Raw genomic sequence first — 20,989 nt, forward strand, 5'->3', positions numbered from 1 at the left:
ACTATTTCTCTTTTTCTCCGCTGACCTTGACATTATAGCCTGTACCGATGTGTATCACATGACATGGCGTGTTGTTGTAAGAAGTTAAAGTTTTACTTTTTACTCAGATTGTTCTGCAGTATGAATTTCCAGCCAAGAAGTCAATCATTTTCATTAACCAGGCACTTTATCTCTCATGGGAAACGCCGCACAAATAGGAACAGTTTTTGGCTTCTGTCCAGAATGAAAATAGACGCCTGAACAGCCACTGCATTCTAAGTGAGAAGCTCTGATGCAACTTTTATTTACCAAGATGTCTGTACAACCCTTACTGCTACCGGGTGACTATGACAGTAATATTCACATTATGGGAAACTCATGGAAGAGAGTGCTACAAAGTTGAGCAATGATTGACTGGCTGCTCTTAGTATGTATTCTAAAAAAGACACACAATACATTGCTCCTTCCTCTCCAAACCGCTGGCCCTTTCTGCAGCTAAGCAGATTTTTTTTCTCTGTTTTAAAAATAGCAAGCACTAGTGCAGTCCATCCCTTCCCCCCACTGAATACCCACCAGCCCAGCCTTACTGAACAGATTTCCCTGTGTTGCTGACATTCTGCATACAGTGCAAACATTTACTAGGTGAGAAGCGTAGTAGTGTCAATCCACAGAAGAGCGAGACGAATGCAAGGAATAGCATGTCTATAGAGCCTGCACCACAGCATAGCCGCAAGAGAAAAAGGACAGTAGACAGTGCAGAAAAGTGCCCCGCAAAGAGAAGCACAAGCTGGGGTATCCTCACTAACCAAGGTCAGTAAGATGGTTTTGTCACACAGGTTATAACATTTCTATATAATGGTGCTATAGTTGAATATTATAGTGTCTTCTTGGCCAGAATATCTGCCAGTTTTTGTACTAATCGATTTTCATGCCTTTCCCATCGTTGTGTTTAAGGCAACTTTTTCATGGCAGCATTTTGGCCAGTATTTTACGTCAGTATTTGTGAGCCCAAACCAGGAGTAAAACGTAAAGAGAGAAAAGTTTAATGGAAACATTTGTACCTCTTTCAGTGTTTTTGACCCACTGCTGGTTTTGACTTCCAAATACTGATGCAAAACACTGACCAAAATACCGATGTGTGAAAGTGATGCTTCTTTAGAAGATTTAGAGTGTACCATATACCAAATGGGAATTCTCTTTAAAAAGAAATCATAGTTCCTGGCATTATATAGTACATGTTGTCTCAATAAACTAAAAGGGTTCATTTGCAATTGGATCCTGCAATCTTTCTTGTGTTTTCTTATAGATACGAGGCTTGGATTCTCTTGGTGGACAGCTTTCATTCATGGATAAGAGAATATCCATGGTGCTGTCTTTTTAATCTATTGACATTCTGTTTACTTCGTAGTTGTTCATGGACATGTCTAGGGTTAATACTACTGGAAAGCCAATAGAATGTAATGATACTGCTTCTCTAATGCATTTACAGTGAACGCAATACTCTTATATGTGGGGCCTCGAGAAATCCACGTGAATACGAGCAGATATTAGAGATCCATCAGCAGCAGCAGCTAAGTTTTGGGGCCACAAACAATTTATTATTTACAATGTTATGGATAAAAACATTTTTCTTAATATTAGCAGAGAGGTTGCTGGTAGAAAAATACAAAAATACACAAAATAATATAGCAGAAAAGGCAATCTATACTTAATAAATAAGTATTTCAACTGGAGACGCAATAGATCTTTAATTACAGAATCTCATTAGCTTGTCACTTTTAAAAAAAATAGCTCACCTTCTGCACTTACTTTTTGTACTAGAAGATTGCAAAGTCAGGTACCCGAATACTATCAAACTGGTGACCTGCCATTGTGCCCTCCCCGCTCTCTATTACTGGCTGTTACATGATTTATCAATCTGTTGTGTGTGATCTTTGGAGTTCAAGAACAGCAGAGTGAAAGGCCAGAGAAGATCGCACGCTGCTTATTAGTGAAAATGTCCCAAGGATCACAGGGTAATACTAGTACTTCATGGATGATGCAGCAGATGGAGGAAATGAATCCACCTGTCCTCAAACAACAGACTCCTTGCTATGGACTGTACTTACAAGAGGAAACGATGACAAAAAAAAATATTAAAATGTATTTTTGTTTTCAATGTTTTATTGACATTTTAATAAACAGAATGAATGGATCAATTATTCCACACTAATATTACATTGCACAACTGAGTCAAGCACTACATACACAAAAAGAAGAGCAGAAAATCCCATTTTATAATAGTATATCAAATATTGTCGTAATTATATAAGAAGTGAAAATGAAGAGAAATAAAGGCAGGCAGTCATCCAGTATTATGGCATAAAATGCTAATAATATGTACCAAAACAATATGAGAGACCGTCTTGGCAGTCATAAATCCTAAACGATAGACTATTTTTCTGCTCTTCATTTCCTTGTTTCCTTCCTTTCTACCCCGTCTACACTGTTCGTAGATGTGCTTGATTGTTATAAACAAAAGTGACTTACAAAAAACTAACAAAAGAAATTAAACAATAGAGAAAAAAAATGGAAGAATTGGAGACAACAACACCAGACAAAAAGGCCAAGACATTGACAAGGACAAAGGTATATAATATATAATCAAGACCTAAAGGCGTAATCTAGCCATTTAACCAAAGCCACCAAATGTGATCAAATCGAGATACCCGATCATTCAATGTGTAACGATCCGTGGGTATGTGGACTCACTAGGCCGCACCACCGTAGCAGAGTAGCAGCGGGCCAAACAACAGTCCTAGTACAATAGTACCTTAAATAGTCCAGACAGTAATGGAGGCTCGGCACAGATGAATTTGTAGACACCAGATGTGGTGTATATGAGCAGGCGTGACCGGTGGCACAACACAACTCCAACAGGTTAAGGCACAGGAATAGATATAACACGGGATACAGGATACAGGTAGCAGGGCACGGGAACAATGGGAACAGGATAACACTAAGGGACCATTTGCTAAGACTAACATGGGTAAACACAACAACACTCAGGCAATGAGTGAAAGGGCAGAGCCCTTTTAATAGTCCAGTGTGATCATGGGTTAATTGATGATTACAGGACACAGCAGAACGGAGCGGAAGTGAGCGCTGGTTTCTCCTGGGGAGGAGATGCGGGCCAGCTCCATGGCTGCGGCCGTCGGGGGGGGGAGTAATCTCGAAGGTCCGCGGACGAGGCCGAGGAGGCTGAACAGGATGGATCTGCAACAGACAGCGGCTGCGACATTTGGAGCCCCATTGGAGAACCTCTCCAGAATTCCAGTCCAGGACTGGGTAATGTAGTCGGAGCCATGGCAGGCCCAGTAGGACAGGATTGATGGCTTTAGGCAAAATAAGAAACTAAATAAGTTCAGTATGGATGGCTCCAACTTGGAGCTTCAGCGTCTTGGTTTCAGATACAATTGGTCGGGCAGAGGCAGTCCATTCACCCAATCAACAGCCAAAGACGTCTTCAGAGGGACTGTGGGTAACGGGAGAAGATCCACTAGGTCTTTCTGGGTGAAGTTTGCTGCGGACCCAGAGTCCAGATAGGCAGAGACCCGGTGCGTCTTTTCGCCGGACACTATGGTCATGGGGATGGACAGTCTTGAAGAGAATTTTTTATTCAGCACCGTTCCACCTAGCGTTGTCTCTCCAACCAATCCTAGGCATTGGAGCCTTTCTGGCCTCTGAGGACACAAACGCACAACATAGCCTCCGAGGCCGCAATACAGACAAAGTCCCAAAGGGCGTCTGTTTCTCCTGGGCTGACAATTTCAGCCGGTCCACCTGCATAGGCTCCTCTGGTGGAACAACTGGTGAGGGCAACAGGGATTGCTGGAAAGTAGGAGCCAGCCTGGGGAATCTTCTCTCCCGACGAACCTCTTGGGATTGCTCCCGGATCCTCATGTCAATCCGGGTGGGAAGAAGAATGAGGTCATCCAGGATAGGTGGCAGATCACGAGCGGCAAGTTCGTCTTTAATCTCGGAAGACAGTCCATGCCAGAATGTAGCCACCAAGGCCTCGTTGTTCCAGGACAGCTGCGCCGTGAGGGTGCAAAACTGAATGGCGTACTTGCCCATGGACATGTCTCCCTGGCGAAGTATCAGCAGAGATGCAACTGCTGACGAGACTCATCCAGGTTCCTCAAATACTGTGCGAAAAGTCTGTAGGAAACACTGGAAGTCACGGGTCTCTGGTCCCTGATGCTCCCAGATAGGATTCACCCATGCTAGGTTCTTGCCAATAAGGAGAGAGATGATGAAAGCGATCCTTGCGCCATCTGAAGGAAATGCTCTGGCATGTGGACTGAAGTGGATCTGGCACTGGTTCAGAAATCCCCTGCAGGTACTCGCCGCTCCGTCGTAACGAGGAGGTACGGGCAGTGAATAACGGGAGTCGGCACCGGTACTGACAGGAGGTGTAGTAGGAGCAACAGCCGGAGCAACAGGAACAGGCGCCGTGATCGCTGCAGCTTGCGCATCCAGTCTCTGTGCAATGGAGTTCACTGCCAGGAGGAGTTGGTCTTGTCGTGACTGAAGGTTTCGCAGGTCTGCCTGCATGGCTTGTGATGTCGTCATGGTCTTGGGTTGACCAGCGTGGTCCATGACCTGAGCATACTGTAACAATCCGTGGGTATGTGGACCCACTAGGCCGCAACGCCGTAGCGGAGTAGCAGCTGGCCAAACAACAGTCACAGTGCAATAGTACCTTAAATAGTCCAGACAGTAATGGAGGCTCGGCACAGATGAATTTGTAGACACCAGACGTGGTGTATTTCAGCAGGCGTGGCACAACACGACTCCAACAGGTTAAGGCACAGGAACAGATATAGCACGGGATACAGGATACAGGTAACAGGGCACGGGAACAACGGGAACAGGATAACACTAAGGGACCATTTGCTAAGACTAACATGGGTAAACACAACAATGCTCAGGCAATGAGTGAAAGGGCAGAGCCCTTTTTATAGTCCAGGGTGATCATGGGTTAATTGATGATTATTTGCATGTGTGCGCGCTGGCCCTTTAAGGCTGGGCACAAGTGTGCGTGCGCACCCTACGGGACACAGCAGAACGGAGAGGAAGTGAGTGCTGGCGTCTCCTGGGGTGGAGATGCGGGCCATCGCTCACAGATCCATGGCTGCGGCCGTCGGGGGGTGAGTAATCCTCATGGTCCGTGGCCGTGGACGCTACACAATGTACTGAATAGATTTTCATTGACCATGATGTACTTAAATTTACACTTGACTAAGACGAAGGATAGGGAGAAGGATTTCCAGGAGCAATCTATCGCTAAAAAAATCCCTGAAAGGAATATAATGCATTTTTAATCATTTAAAACCGTTTACAATAACTTGTATAGCTGCATTTTCATGGCATCACTGGAAAATCATAAAATGGAAACTCAGCTCTGGTATTTCCAGAGTGTAACAGTACAAAACTCATAGCTAACCATATTGCAGTGATGTGCCATAGCATGACAATTTTTCAGGCCCAGAGCCCAAACAGTCACATAAAAATCCTGGTTGCAAAGTAAGGGGTTTGGCGAGGGATGAGCTGCATAATTTCCTCTCAATTGCTTATGGGTATACTCTACTGGCAAGAGGATTCTCAAATATCCAAAGACACAAGCATATCATTAAGCTTGCTTCACTTGTGATGGTTTCTATGCAAGTTTAAGGAGCCGGACCTCCCCAGTAGGCTTAGGACCATAATTTGTTTTCGTGCTCTAAGCAAGAACCCAGCTTGTAAGAAGCAGGAGCAAGCATGGGGACAAGTGACGAGGAACCCCCTTGCCAGGTGTGGGGGCTTGTTGATGTCCCCCCCCTAGTGCAATAACGACAAACAAATAACGACAAACATAGTTTTTTTTGCCAAACTCAACTGTCTACTTCATCTGGACGCAACAAGCTTACACTTTGAATATACACACACAGCCAACACGCTTGCCGATACTCACATGGAGGTACCATACTTGGATACAGGGTTATCTTGGCCTGGCAGTTGTGGATCATCTTTCAACACACTAGATTTTCCGCTCTCTGTTTTGTTCACTGTGCTCTTGTTGTTAGAGATAATCCTTCTTTCAGCCCTCTGGTCACTGCCTTACATGCAGACCTCTCGGTTAGTCCCTTTTCCCATAGGAAAATGTGGATCCCACCTTGTAGTCACAGCCCATCGAGAGTCACAACTGGCGGAACTTCTGACCATCTCCACTTCTGACAGCAGCCTCTGCTACGCTAGAGCTCAACAACCCTAGGCAGGAAACTTGCCCGGTATGATTGGCTCACAAGCTAGAAGCTTCGCCCCCTCATGTGATGTCTGAACCAATCATTCCCTGTCATTAGAATTACAGGGTTTGCTGAACTAGCGCAAGACCTCTATCAGGTTAGCATGACGCACGAGGGTAGTAATTCCCCAGCCACCATGTTACTGCCTGGCAACCGCCTGCCCACAACAACCATAACATAATGAACAGTTTAATATCACATAACACTTTCAAAACATCATCAGATCTCTTCTTCTTTCCTTAAAAAAAAATATTTATACCAACATAATACAACCTATAAACTTGCAAACAACAGGGCGGCCATTTTGGTCAGTCTCTTACCAACACAACGTACAAGTTAGGAACAGAGAAAATATAGAACAAAAAACATTCTTATAATGTCTATCTAATATGTAAAATGTGGGGAATTAATGTTAACATTCATGTTCATAATTGTTTTACATAATAGAACTAAGCTAACAACTTTTTCTACCCCTAAGGCCTAAAGCAACAGGGAACCCCTCGTTGACTAGTTCTATCATCACCATAATTCTCTCTTGTAAAGGGAGCGATTCCAATAATAACTGTATATTTGGGAATTACTATGCTGATAATGCATCATCTAATATAAAATGTAAAAGTAGCTTCACTTTAAGACATTTCCGTGTGGATACACGGAGACATGTTTTCAGAGGTAACCGCTCATGGAGTTAAGTTACAACTCCTCAAACCTAATAGCAGAGCTCAGTGCTGAAATATTAGGCATGCGTTTAGAATGAGCTTAGTATAGACAAGACATGAGTGCTTTTTTGGGGCACGGTGACTGGCTGGAGGTACCATGGGGAGACGGAGATCTAGGTAATATATGACCTATTTTTCGGCATTTCATCTAGTTTGTTTACGGATACGTGCAGGATTTGCTATTACGCTTGTATACCTCATGACTTGGATCATGCTGGTAATCTAAATATAGGTCACAGTCAAGCAGATCTCTGAAGTCTACAACCAGCAGCCATTACTGCTTTCATCTGAACTGCTATATATTTCATGTTTTTCCGGTTCCTAGAGGGTATTATTGGGTTTATGAATTGTATTTTGCCTCTACATGTATTTATTTCTTTCGTCTACCAACAATTCTGGATAATGCTGTATGTAAGTAAAGACGATTCATGTGAATATGTGCAGAATTTAGATCACATTTATAATAAAGTAGTAGTCACTGGCTTCTGGCTAAGCATTTAAAATAATATACATTTTAACAGCAGTGTTATTTGTTAACCTCATAATAACCTGAAGGGCTTCATATTTCGATTAACATTGTCTGCATACTACGCAGATATAATATACCAATATATTTTAATCACATTTTTGCGTTTTTTTTTTACTTATTCTTCGGCTTAATTTACATCACATACGGTATTTACGTTTGGCACGACCAATTGAAACTGCCGCACCCAGCGTATGAACAGACGTATGCCACTGTATGTCTATACGTTGAATGTGTATGTAGACCGCAACATATTCTGCTTGGACTCTGTTTTAGGTTTTGTATAGTTGCATACATCTGCAATTGACTGAAATTGAACCCCTTCCGTCACAGCCATTTTTCGTATTTTCATTCAGATTTTTCCTCTCCACCTTACAAAAGCCATAACTTTTTTATTTTTACCGTCAATATAGCCATATGAGGGCTTGGTTTTTTTTTGTGGGAGTTGTAGTTTTCAAGGCACCATTTATTGTACCATATAATGTACTGGGAAACTGGAAAAAATATCTTTGTGAGGTGGAGTGGGAAAAAAACTGTGATTCCTCCATTGTTTTTTGGGTTTTGTTTTTACGATGATCATTATGTGTTAAAAATGACATGTTAACTTTATTCTGCAGGTAAATACGATTACAGCGATACCAAATTTATATAGTTTTTTTTATGTTTGACTACTTTTACAAGGAGAAAACTAATTGTTAAAAATAAAATTTGTTTTGTAGCGCAATATTCTGAGAGCCATAACTTTTTTGTTTTTCTGTCGATTTGAGCGGTTTGAGTGCCTATTTTTTGCAGGACCAGCAGTAGTTTTTATTGGTACCATTTTGGGATATATGAGACTTTTTGATAACTTTTTATTCCATTTTTTTCTGGGAGATGAGGTGACCAAAATATAGCAATTCTGGCGTTTTATTATTTGTTTTTTTACGGCGTTCACCATGCGGGTTAAATAATGTTATATTGTAATAGTTTTGGCTTTTCTGGACGCGGCAATACCAGTTATGTAAAATATAAAATCTTACATTGCATTTGGGGGAAAATCGGAAAAGGTTTTTGTTTTTCAACTTGTAATATTATCTTTTTTCCACGATATACTGCAATACTAAGCCCACCTGGAGTACAAAGATGGCAGACCTGGGGACCTTCATTAGGCCCCCAGGCTACCATCGGCACCCTGCGATAGTGTCGCAGAAGAAACCGATGGGCTGTCAGAGGGGGGTCGCTATTGACCGCAGCATCACAGCAGGTTTGTCGTCTGGTATCAGCTCCTGAGGAAGATGTAAACTGTATGGCTTACAACGCAGATGATTTAGTAAGATATGCCATACCATGGTTTGTGGCACCTGTAGTTCCATACTAGTTAGCCTGGTCGACTTTCTAGGACTGCGCTCGTACATGGCTCGAATTCTGTTCACTGTCTATTCCGAAGTCTTTGGGCGGCCTTTTCCAATGAAACACCCAGTGGTTTCTAATTGATTCACCCAACGCAAAATGCTTTTTCTATGCGGATCACATTTACCAAATTTATTCTGAAAGCTTTGCTATACTGACTCAACAGACACTGTTCCTGCAAATTCCAACACGCAAAAATCTTTTTCTTGCTTTGATGTCATCATCTTTTGTCACACTTTGTAAGCACATTTAAAATGTAGCTCTTAAAAATGAAAGCTGTGCTGTGATTGGTTGCTATGGGCAACAAAGTCAGTTTTGCTTTGATTTTCAGTTGCTGGCCAATTTACCACTGATGATACTTTAACTACAGGCCTTTACTTTTGCAACATCCTTTTTGAATCACCCTAATTATATATATATATAAGTTGCAGCACTGCAGCGGCATGGAGGAGGTTATACAGCAGTAATGAGCAGTGTAGCTGAGAATCTAGCACTGGTGTGTCATTGAAATCTTACCAGCAGTAGGTGTCTCCTCTTTCTGCTCCTGCTTCCTTCCCCTGCTCACCCCTCCTCCTCCTTACATGCAACATGTCTGTTGCTGACTCACTCTCTCTGCTCCATCCTTCTGCTTCCCCTCCCCTCTCCATAGACTGTTATAGCAGGCAGTGAATTCTGCACTGTAACCAGGGTCGGCCAATGCTTGACAACAGGGAGTGGACAGCAGATTACAGGAAGGGAGACACACAGCAAGAAAGGACATGCCGCTTTTTTTCTTCCCGCGAGCAGCTAAGGCCGCGATTTTGGCCGTTCTTGGCACTGATTCCAATGCGGTTTCCGCTTAAAAATCAGCACCAAAAAAACTCTGTGTGAACAGGGCCTAAGCACATTGCAAAGTTGATCTATATCATGTATACTATCGATTAGAATAAGTTTTTTTAAATGTTAGTGTCCATTTAACTAATGACTTTATCAATAAATGCTGCTTTTGATTTCTGTTCATGAAAGTATCACAACAGTTATAATCAGACATGCAATAGACATTTTCTACTAGTTAAATCCATGTTTTTAGATATTATAAGCAATGGGAAAAAAATAGTTACTTCTAAGTTTTCTTTCTGTGGCCAAATTCTTCAGACATCAGTAACTGAACTTGAAGATGCCAATGAAAATGTTTGGAATGCAGCAGCTGCTATCTTCGATATTGATTCAGGTTTGTCGGATTTCCATAGTTGCATGCTGCTGAATTTGCATCATTGCAACAGTGTCTAATTCAAGCTATATTATAGTAAATATTTATAAATGCGAAGAAAACCTTACCATCACATTCGTTATTTTATAATTTAATAAGAGTTCATTATGTGCAATTGTATGTCATAGAGGACCTGTTACTGTCAGCTCAGGTGGTATTATTTTATTTAGTGAATTTAAAGCACAATTATAAATGTGATGGGGTATATGGAGTAATATTATCTGGTGCCCTCCAGTTTCCCCCCTCTGCCGTGGATCCGCCACTTTAGGTTCCACTCTGTGTTGTCTCAAAATGGCCACAGTGCGCCTCAGACTGAGTCTAAGACACTCCTTCTGTTCACGGATTGGATAGAACTGCTCACCTGACTAGCTCTGGCCAATCCACGAACAGTGGGAGTGTCTCATACTGGTACTCTAAGAAGTGCTGTGGCCATTATCGGACAGCACAGAGGGGATCCTATAATAGTGGATCTACAACAGAGGGGCACAACTGGAGGGCACCAGATAATATTGCTCCATATACACCATATTTAATATGTTGTCCTGGGACCGGAGGGTCATTTTAACTTACGGTTTAGTAACATCAATGGATTTATAGGTCCCAAAATAATGGTGTAAAACTGAGTGATATAATACAGAATATATATATAATATAATATTGAGGTATGACTTTCTGTGTTCTGTTGAGGACACGTGCACTCCTGCTTTGTCTACAGTCCTTGTCAATTCCACACATGCTCAATTGTAGTAGTAAGCCTGTAGCATGCACGGACATGCAAGAGGGTTTTTTCTATGAGAACATGTGATTGGATGTGCCTATTCACATTATCTACTTATTACAAACCGCCTGTCACACCTACTGACTCCAAACTATCCCAGACTCTAAACACAGCTCTTTACAGTGTCAGTGGTCAGTACATAGAGGAGACAAATGTATGACATAAAACTAATTTCAGTATGACATCACTATACAATGTTTTTTCTGTACACAACCTAAAAACTACCACCAAAGAAGCAGGATATGGGTTTTATGTCTTTTATTTGTTTTTTTTAATCTTTTAATTAAGGATTATACCAAATTTTTCTGTGAAACCATTTAAAGGCTATGTACACCTTTGAAAATGTTTTTTTGTTTTTTTTTTATTAAAATGTGTATCGGTGTGTTTGGTTCAACTTTATAATTAGTTTTTATTAAAAATAATTTTTACTTTTTGAGATAAAGCTGCTTTATATTCTGTATACAGAGGCGCCGTATCTTGCACTGAGACCTGAATCCATCAGTTCAGCGGCACCGAAAGGTTCAGTGACAGCGGGTCCTGCTTGTCTCCGACACTCAGGATCCACCTGTTATAGATCACATATAAGTTAGCGGTTATTGGTAACAGCTTGATCCTGCGTGTCAGGGACAAGCAGGACCCGCTGTCACTGAACCCGTTGGTGCCGCTGACCTGACTAATACAGGATTCAGCGCCAGATACAGCTGCTCTGTATACAGAGCACAAAGCAGCTGTATCTCGAAAAGTAAAAATAATTTTTAAGAAAAACGAATTAGAAAGTTGCACCAAACACACCGATACACAATTTTATTAAAAAAACAAAAGCAAATAAACTTTTTCAAAGCTGTACATAGTCTTTATGGGTATGTTCCTGGAACTAATCACTACCGTATAACATGAATCTGTTTTTACATCATTGCCAATGGCAGAGATTCTCAGTAGTGTTGGTTTCTAATGGTTACATTCAGTGGATCCAAATCATTGTCCACATCAATACCCACATTCTCGTTGCCCATATTTAGGTCACACAGTATATGGATGATTTCGAACTATAGAATGACAAAGCCAAATTGCCAATACTCACCAGTGCACTGATGCATTTGACAAAAAAGGGTTCTCTATTATTTACTCATAGGATTTGTCCTTTAATAAATCATACATCCGCAATGAAATCTTATATTTAAAGTCATTCTTTAAAATTAATATTGATGGAATTATCAGTTTTTTTAATTGAAACCAAAGTCTACGTAATAATCAATCTTTCGACACATGAGCTTCATCACTGTATAAAGATTCTATCAAATATTTTTGTGTCCTCTACTTATGATATGATACATTTCGTGAGCTATCTAGATTTGGTCTTTCTTTTGCCATTGTTATGGCAGATTCACACGAACGTGAGCGTTTTGCGTGCGCAAAAAACACTGTGTTTTGCGAGCGCAAAAGGCACTTGACAACTCCGTGTGTCAGCCCCGTATGATGCGTGCTTTTCGCGCAGCCGCCATCATTATGACACTCTGTTTGGATGTTTGTAAACAGAAAACCACGTGGAGCTTTTCTGTTTACATTCATTCTTTTACTGCTGTTGCGCAAATCACGCGCGTCCCATGGAAGTGCTTCTGTGTGGTGCGCGTGATTTTCACTCACCCATTGACTTCAATGGGTGCGTGATGCGAGAAAAACGCCGAAATATAGAACATGTTGTGAGTTTTACGCAGCGGACTCATGCTACGCAAAACTCACGGACAGTCTGCACGGCCCCATAGACTTGCATAGGTCCGCGCGACCCGTGTGAAAACCACGCGGGCTGCACAGACGCAAATCACGTTCGTGTGAATCCCCCCTTACATAGGTTGAAATAAGATACAGGTCCATCAGGTTCAACCTTTCTCAATAAATTACTCATCATTCATTGCTTGATTAATTATAATCCTCAATGCCATTTGTCAGTAAATAATCATCTAGCCTTGTTTTAAATGCTGTCATTGTATCTCCTGTTGCTACCTCTTGGGGTAGGGCATTACATAGTTTGACTATCTAACTGTAAAGAACCCTTTCCTATATTGATGTCCGAAACGTCTTTTTTCCACACGCAATGGGTGTCCCTTTGTCCTTTGTAGAGTCTTTGGAAGAAACAGATCCTGTGCTCGTTCTCTGTATGGGCCACACATATACTTATACATATTAATAAGACCAAATAGAAATGTAATTGGTGACAGAAACAGATTGTAATTAATTTTGTGTTTATCTATTTAATAGTGTTATATTATTTCATACTGTGATGTCATTTGTAGGATCATGGGCAGATCGCTCGCCACTTCATGAAGCAGCAAGCCAGGGAAGGCTACTTGCACTGAAAACCTTGCTTTCTCAAGTAGGTAAATGCTCTTATCCCAATGACTTGCAGACATGTGCAGATGTCTCACGGCCATGGGCATTTTTTCCTTATTTTAAGTCTTTTAGCATACAATACATGTATCTTGGAACCGTTGCTGCAGGCAGTGTATCTTGCCAATAAGGTCATCCCTGAATGAATTCTAAGTGTTAGTTGTGTAATAAGTAACCAGGGACTCCATAATAAGATTTGGAATAAGGCCTTCATCAAACTTGAGCACAGAGCGCAGACACATTACACATGCACACGAGTATACATATATATATATGATTTATGTGCTCACATAAGCCTATGGACCAGGGGTGGACACTGACAGCAGAGAGCCCCTGTGCAAGGAGTGTATGTGGGTCACTCTGCTTGTAATACCATATACTTTCTTCACTTGTGCCAGTTATACACCAGACCTATGCCACACACGCACTACTTACACATTTGACTCATGCTGCACATGTGCCACTAACATGTGCCACTCACACACGAGACCTGTGCCACACACGCCAATCAAATGTTGGACACATTATGCACAGGCATTACGTTATCACACACCAATCACTCACACTTAGCAATTTTTTTTTTGCCAATTCATGACGAATTCCTGCATTCAAAGAGGGAGACATCGGCGGCTCAGACAAACAAGTCATGCCCACCCATCCGCCATTTTGTAGAGTTTTTAGAACTGTTCCCTAGTGCTTTTGTGAACCTTCACTGGCATTATGTGTGCCCCTGGTATCGACACATATACTGGATTTCCCATAAGGCATGGTACGCACACATGCAGCTATATTGGGCTTACCTTTTGAAATAGCTTCTCAGAACTCATGGTAAAACCGTATTTTTTTTGGCATGTTCAATCAGTCCCATAAACACAGTATTATTGGCAGGTATGATTAACCCCTTTAATACCCTAGACAACCATGGAAGTCCGCTTTAATCTCTTTACTATATTATACCACCAGAGTTGTTATTTCAGTATTAAAGGGGTATTCCCATCTCAGACATTTATGGCATATCAATAGGACTCAGGGTCTCAGATCTAGGACCCCCCACCCATCTCGATATCCAGGGTGCCACTAGCTAGCCCCATGGTTGATTCTCTGGATAACGTCAGCAGAAGTGGAGCCAGACAAATGATTGGAAGGTTGTAGATACGGTTAATAAGGGTAACAGCCAACAGTCCAATAACAAGTTCCAGAAAAGAGAAGAAGGACTCACATTTTAATGGATCAGCAACGGTAATATAGCAGAGCTATCTACGTGCTACAGTTCCGGACTTCAGGAGGGTAGCTAGACAATTTAGCAATCGTCAACAGTATGCAGCAGTGTTAGATATGATAAATAATAATACAAAAGAGTAGTCGGGGACAGATATAAGGCAACAGTAATAAGCCACAGGTAGAAACTAGCTAAGTAATAGCTAAAGCATGTAGGGATGCTAACCACTATAACTGGTACTAAGGCCAGCGTTCTGGTGCTTTAAATAAAGCGTCTAGCATTCTAACTGGTCAGGCGGCCGTGCTATCTGCGCAAGTGCCAGCCCCGCCAAGACATCCATTCTGGCAGCAGTCGGCAGGGAGAGACACGAATGGGATCGCGGTGGAGTATGTTGCAAAAGAACATGGAGAAGAGGGGATCTGAGTGATACATGTACAAGGAATTTTATTGTTGTTAGATTATAGAAACACTTTTTCAAAGTGGAAGTAACCTTTAAATCCAATGAGTGAGATTAGGAATCAGGTATTTGAGCTGCTGTTGGCAGGCGTTGATCAAGAGATATTTCCATCAATCTATTAGGACAAATTCAGCAGCATTATATTGCCACAGTTTTTGCTTGACAGTAGGTTTCCATCCCCAAAGGTTTTCTTTACCCATAAGGACATGTGATGAAAGTTTATTTGTTTGCGCATTCTAAAGGCTAATAACACAATATATATTTAATTGTCAAATAGCCGAATGCTCAATGTTCTCTACAGACACTTTGACTGAAATGTGATCTTTCCTACAATCAGGGTTACAATGTGAACACATTAACTATTGATCATGTGACCCCACTACATGAAGCTTGCTTGGGCGATCATGTTGGATGTGCAAGAACACTTCTAGAAGCTGGAGCAAATGTAAGTTTTATTATAAACACTATAATAAACTACAAGTCACAATGGGGAACATATTTAATGACTAATGTATCCAATGTATCTAATCTGAATAGCAATGTGGCCCCTGCAGTTTACTGTAGGTTGGCTGTAAAAATAATTATATGTTCAAGCGAATTGTCTCTCATTAAACTAGACAAATAGTATCAGGCAATAGAAGGAACAAATACTAGGTGACAGTAGCATATTAAAGGGGTTATCCCACAAAGAATATTCTATTTATTTATTTAAATAAATAACCACATATATATTTAAACTCATTTAAAAATCCGGCGACGAGTTAATAAATTTACTTAGATAGTATGGCGCCACCAGGTGGTCAAAGTGTAAAGCAATGTGCACGTCCACCTACTGAGCTGAGTGCTGGTGTACACACGTGCTCAGTCACTCTCCCCACAGCCAGCTCTTTGCATAGTGATCCTCTGTCCACTGCAGAACAGCCAATAGAAATAGCTTTCTGCCATGCTTGTCAGGAAAGGAGCAGAGCCTCTGTAGTAACATGGCAGTATAGCTCAGGAGACTACTTCTTCTCAGCTTGTTAGGGCAATAAACATGAGTCTCGGTACGCCTTCGATCTTTGTTGTAGCAGCGCCGTGTATGGTCCATTTTTTCCTGTTTATTGCCCTAACAAGCTGCGAAGAAGGAGTCAATTTTTTCCTGTTTATTGCCCTATTTGTTTCCTGGTCGATCGGTCTGGATCTTGGCAGCAGCACATCTTTTACTTACCATCTTTTTGATTTACATCAGAGTTGTGCCTGTTTTTGAGCACAACCGCTATAGGTGAGCATGTAACTGTCTCTACCTAGATGTTTTATCACCTTACATTTACCTGCACTATGTGGCGCCGTGCATTTTCTTTCTGTCTCTCTCAGTTTGTTAGGATTAGTAAGGAGGGACTAAATTGTCAGCTGCAGGAGGAAGAAGGAGACTGATACTGCTCAGAACGCCTCCTCTAACAGACTAGCAGCAGTAGCAGCGGGAACACAGCTAAGCAAAAAAAGATGAGGAAAGAGGTCGATTTTTATGCTATCAACACCGCAGGTTACTTTAAAACAGCTATTAATAGCAATTTTAGGATTTTTGATTAGGAAAATGATTCATGGCGAACCCCTTTAACTAAGGCTATTTCAAACATTTAATTTCAAGTGTCTCCAAGAAATTTTGTAATATGTTTTAGGTGAATGCTACAACTATTGACGGAGTGACTCCTTTATTTAATGCATGTTCAAGAGGCAGCGCTAACTGCGTGGAACTTCTTTTGGAGTATGGTTCGAAAGCACAGCTAGAGACATGCCTCCCTTCACCTACTCACGAGGCATCAAGTAAAGGTAACATAGATGTGATTATAATATACAATGATTTTCTGTATTTCCATATTCCTATCTGTATTTACTCTCTCTCCATGACTTTTACTATCAAGAGTAACTATAGACACATGCAATTATGATAATGGGCTAAGTTATCATTTATGGAGGTTAGCGTTGGTAATAATACACATATATATAAAGACTTAGCAAAAATAGCCCCAGGAAAAAATGGAGCATTTGCTCAGAGCAACCAAGTATGTTTCTGGTTTCATATTACATATGCCTTTTGAAAAATGAGAGTTGAAACCTGAATGGTTGCGTCCCCTAGCACTATTTTTGTTTAATCCTCCTTAATTTGTTCACGATTATTAAATATTTGTTTTTTATTCATATATATAAAATTTGCTTTTCTTACTTTGTGTTTGCAGGTCACAGTGACTGTCTAGAAGTAATGATTTCATGGGGTATAGACGTGGACCAAGACATTCCTCACTTAGGCACTCCACTATATGTAGCATGTAAAGGACAGCACTTAGCTTGTGTGAGGAAACTCTTATATGCAGGTCAGTAATGTTTATGGTAGGAAGTATTGATGGTTATATATACAGGGCCGGCCTTAGGGGTGTGCGACCTGTGCGAGTGCACAGGGCGCTGCACCCTCCCAGCATGTAGGGGGCATCACTGGGCTCTGCCTCTACTCTGTGCTCTGCTCTTAGTTACACACACAGAGTAAGGCCCCATGCACACGACCGTGTTTTTGCGGCCGCAATTCCCCCGAAAATCCACGGGAGAATTGCGGCCCCATTCTTTTCTATGGGGCCATGTACACGACCGTAGTTTTTGCGGTCCTTGCACGGCCCGGGAGCCCGGACCGCAGAAAGAACGGGCATGTCTTATTACGGTCCGGTTCTGCGGTCCGGGCTCATTGAAAACAATGGCGGCGGCCATGTGCATGTCCCGCGATTTGCGGGCGGCCTGCGGCTGACAGTCCGCTGACAGTCCGCAGCCGGCCGACCCGAAAATCACGGCCGTGCACACGGCTACGGTCGTGTGCATGAGGCCTAAATAAGAGCCGAGGAGCAAGAGAAGAGGAAGCTCCGCCCACAGCCCATCCTGCACGAAGCCTGTGATCCTGTCAGCAAGGAGAGATGGTGCGTGTCTATGTGTCTCTGTGTGTGTATACAGTATATGTCTCGGTGTTTGTATGTGTATATGCTACAGTATGTGTGTGTGTGTGTGTGTGTGTGTGTGTGTGTATATGTGTGTGCATATGTTTGTCTTTGTAAAAGTGTGTGTTCAATATTAAAGTAGAACAGATAAAATGAAAATATCTGTGCTGCCCCTATACACTCTGCTGCCCCTATATACCCTGCTGCCCCCTATATATCATGCTGCCCCTTATATACCTTGCTGCCCCTATATACCATGTTGCCCCTTATATACCCTGCTGCCACTTATATACCCTGCTGCCCCTTATATACCCTGCCACTATTTATATACTCTGCTGCCCCTTATATACCTTGCTGCCCCTTATATACTCTGCTGTCCCTTATATACTCTGCTGCCCCTTATGTGGGTATAGTTATCATCTATGACATTATCTGTACTCAGAGAGTTATCACTGTGTTATCTGTGGTGTTACATAGGACTGAATGTAACAGCTACTACATTATCTGTACTCAGAGAATTATCACTATGTTATATGTGGCCTTACATAGGACTGCAGGTAACGTCTACTACATTATCTGTCCCCATTTAATACTGTGTTATCTGTGGTAATACATAGGGCTGCACGTGAAATCTACGACATTATCTGTACTCAGAGAGTTATCACTGTGTGTTATCTGTGGTGTTACATAGGACTGCATGTGAAATCGACTACATTATCTGTACTGTGTATATATGGGTCTGTTTGTGAATGTGTCTTTGTGCTTGTATATATGTGCTTTTTATGTATTTGTATATGTTCCTGTCTGTATTTATCTGCTGGTGTGTGTGTGTGTGTGTGTGTGTGTGTGTGTGTGTCTTTGTACGTCTATATATTTACCTGTATGTATGTATGTATCTATGTATGTATGTATGTATCTATGTATGTATATATTCCAGAATGTGTATATGTATATTTGCCTGTATGTCTAAATATCTGTCTTTATGTATTTACAGTATATATTACCAGTATGTGCGTGTCTATATATGTGGTTAATTTTTGGTTTGTGTAGGGGGCGGCAATAGAGAGTCCCGCACAGGGCGCCATCCAACCTGTATATATACATTATATATAATTAGTTCCATACAGTAACATTTTGGTTGTCTCCTAGGTGCTAATGTACAGCATGGCAAACATTTGGATACCCCGTTACATGCTGCAGCTCAGCAGTCTAATACAGATATTGTAGGTTTACTGCTCGATTTTGGTGCCGATATCAATGCAAAAAACATAGATTACAAACGTCCAGTGGATCTTGCTGCTGCAAGAAGTCCAGTGGAAAGACACTTACTTCAATATGAGGGTAAGCATGTAACATTACCATTACAATTGTAAGAGCTCAAATAGATTTTTCTTCAAAAGAGAAAAAAACTTTAAAGGTATCTTTCCCCAAAACATAATTCAGAGGCAGAGAAATATGTGCAACCTGTGCAGCTGCACATGGGCCCAGAAGCTAGCAGCTTATTACAGAGCAATTATACCCTCGAAGCATCTCCTCTATGCGAGAATAACCACGTGATACGGCGCTGCACAGAACACCATACAGAATAGCTTACTAAATAACTTAGCAAGAAGTATGGGATAGATGGAAGGGTGTACCACATGATTACTGGATCAGACTACACATGATTTGTTTGTAGTCTGTAACCATGGAGACACAGATTTGCATAGGTTCTGTAGACAAAAATATTTTTTATTAAAGACTACTGAAAAGTTTTATATACATTTGAGCAATAAAAATGATTGCAAAAATTCACAGTCTTTAACAGATTGAAAATTACATGACTAAATCTTTTGTTTCGGTTCCATTTTAGCAAATCCATGTTCACTCTGTCAGCTCTGCAGACTCCGTATCAGAGAATGCATCGGACAATCTAGATTACATCTTATTCCATGCCTCCAGTTGCCAACTATCCTGAAAAACTTCTTACAGTATCGAGAAAGTATAAGGAACTTTTAATACTGTTGAAATGTTTGCGTCACGTATATTGTAAAAATGATGTCCATGTAACAAGATATGTCACTAACTGTAGACTGTTTATTTAGACCATTACCTCATGAAAATAATGCACTTGGAATTATAATTACTATTGTGGTGTAACTGGAATGAAGTCACTTTAGAGGTGATTCTAATACTGCCATGAACACTAAAAAATTACCTCACAACAAAAACTCACAGTTCTTTGTGAGGCCTATTAGAGTCTATTCACACAGTGTGATTAAATCGCAATGTGACCACACAATTACACACAAATTACTTTCCAATTATTTGGTACTAGAATCTTTCTCACAGACTTCAATACATAGCTGCTTCCATGTACAAGCAAAAGTGAAGCGCTGGTTCTGACCTATTTAGTAGAAACATTTCTCACCCTGTATAGTATGTCTGTTAAAATTCTGCCACTGTGAGCGACTATGGGAGAACATCAGTAAGACAGAGAAGTTAAGGCTCACTGCAGCTGCGTCCTTGCACACAGCTCTCAAGGTAGACACAATGTGGAACATCTTTTCCTAATACTGTGTGTTGTGCGATTCCTCTGTTATTCCTCCTGGAAATGTGTGAATACATTGACAACTGGGTGTTACCATTCACTTGTCACTAGGTTTTGTCCCTACACTACGATACTATACAAAATTCACGACAGCATCCATGACAGCATCCAATGTTTCTTAACACAATCCAATAACGTGTACAACGTTTTGTCTCGCACAGGAGTCTTTATCAAGCAGACATGACACAGGAAAACTGCAAGTGTATATAAGGCTCTTAACACAGGATTAGCCAATCAGTGTGATTAATCCCAATCCCGCCCCTTCAGGTGTGATTGTGCATATTATACAGATCATTATGATAACATCTAAAACCCCCAGGCTTTGGAAATGCCAAGTAAAAGTGAAGACTTAGACCCCATGCACACGAACGTAAAAACGCCCGTAATCACGGGCCGTAATTACTTCTATTGGCCA

The 20,989-nt window shown here is 41.3% G+C and overlaps 1 protein-coding gene across 2 annotated transcripts; it reads left to right on the forward strand.

Moving 5' to 3' along the window:
* The first annotated feature begins 210 nt into the window (after window positions 1-210).
* On the forward strand, window positions 211-20,049 carry ASB5 (ankyrin repeat and SOCS box containing 5). 2 transcript variants are annotated; one of them, XM_075860231.1, is made up of 7 exons: window positions 211-789; window positions 13,258-13,337; window positions 15,365-15,472; window positions 16,686-16,836; window positions 17,244-17,378; window positions 19,134-19,325; window positions 19,837-20,049. In XM_075860231.1, the coding sequence occupies exons 1-7, from the start codon at window positions 678-680 to the stop codon at window positions 19,980-19,982; spliced, it is 924 nt and encodes a 307-aa protein (XP_075716346.1). In that variant the 5' UTR covers window positions 211-677; the 3' UTR covers window positions 19,983-20,049. The 2 variants fall into 2 exon arrangements, with proteins under 2 accessions (XP_075716346.1, XP_075716347.1); XM_075860232.1 differs by lacking the exon at window positions 211-789 and adding an exon at window positions 7,057-7,141.
* The last annotated feature ends 940 nt before the right edge of the window (window positions 20,050-20,989 follow it).

The sequence above is a fragment of the Rhinoderma darwinii genome, chromosome 1 (genome assembly GCF_050947455.1).
Source record: "Rhinoderma darwinii isolate aRhiDar2 chromosome 1, aRhiDar2.hap1, whole genome shotgun sequence".
Taxonomy (NCBI): Eukaryota; Metazoa; Chordata; class Amphibia; order Anura; family Rhinodermatidae; genus Rhinoderma; species Rhinoderma darwinii.

Bases quoted from the DNA above. Each gene is read 5' to 3' on its own strand.
- ASB5 (XM_075860231.1), top strand. From the start codon at position 678: ATGTCTATAGAGCCTGCACCACAGCATAGCCGCAAGAGAAAAAGGACA. The intron at 790-13,257 runs GTCAGTAAGATG...TGTCATTTGTAG, and splicing joins GGGTATCCTCACTAACCAAG to GATCATGGGCAGATCGCTCG. The intron at 17,379-19,133 runs GTCAGTAATGTT...GTTGTCTCCTAG, and splicing joins GAGGAAACTCTTATATGCAG to GTGCTAATGTACAGCATGGC.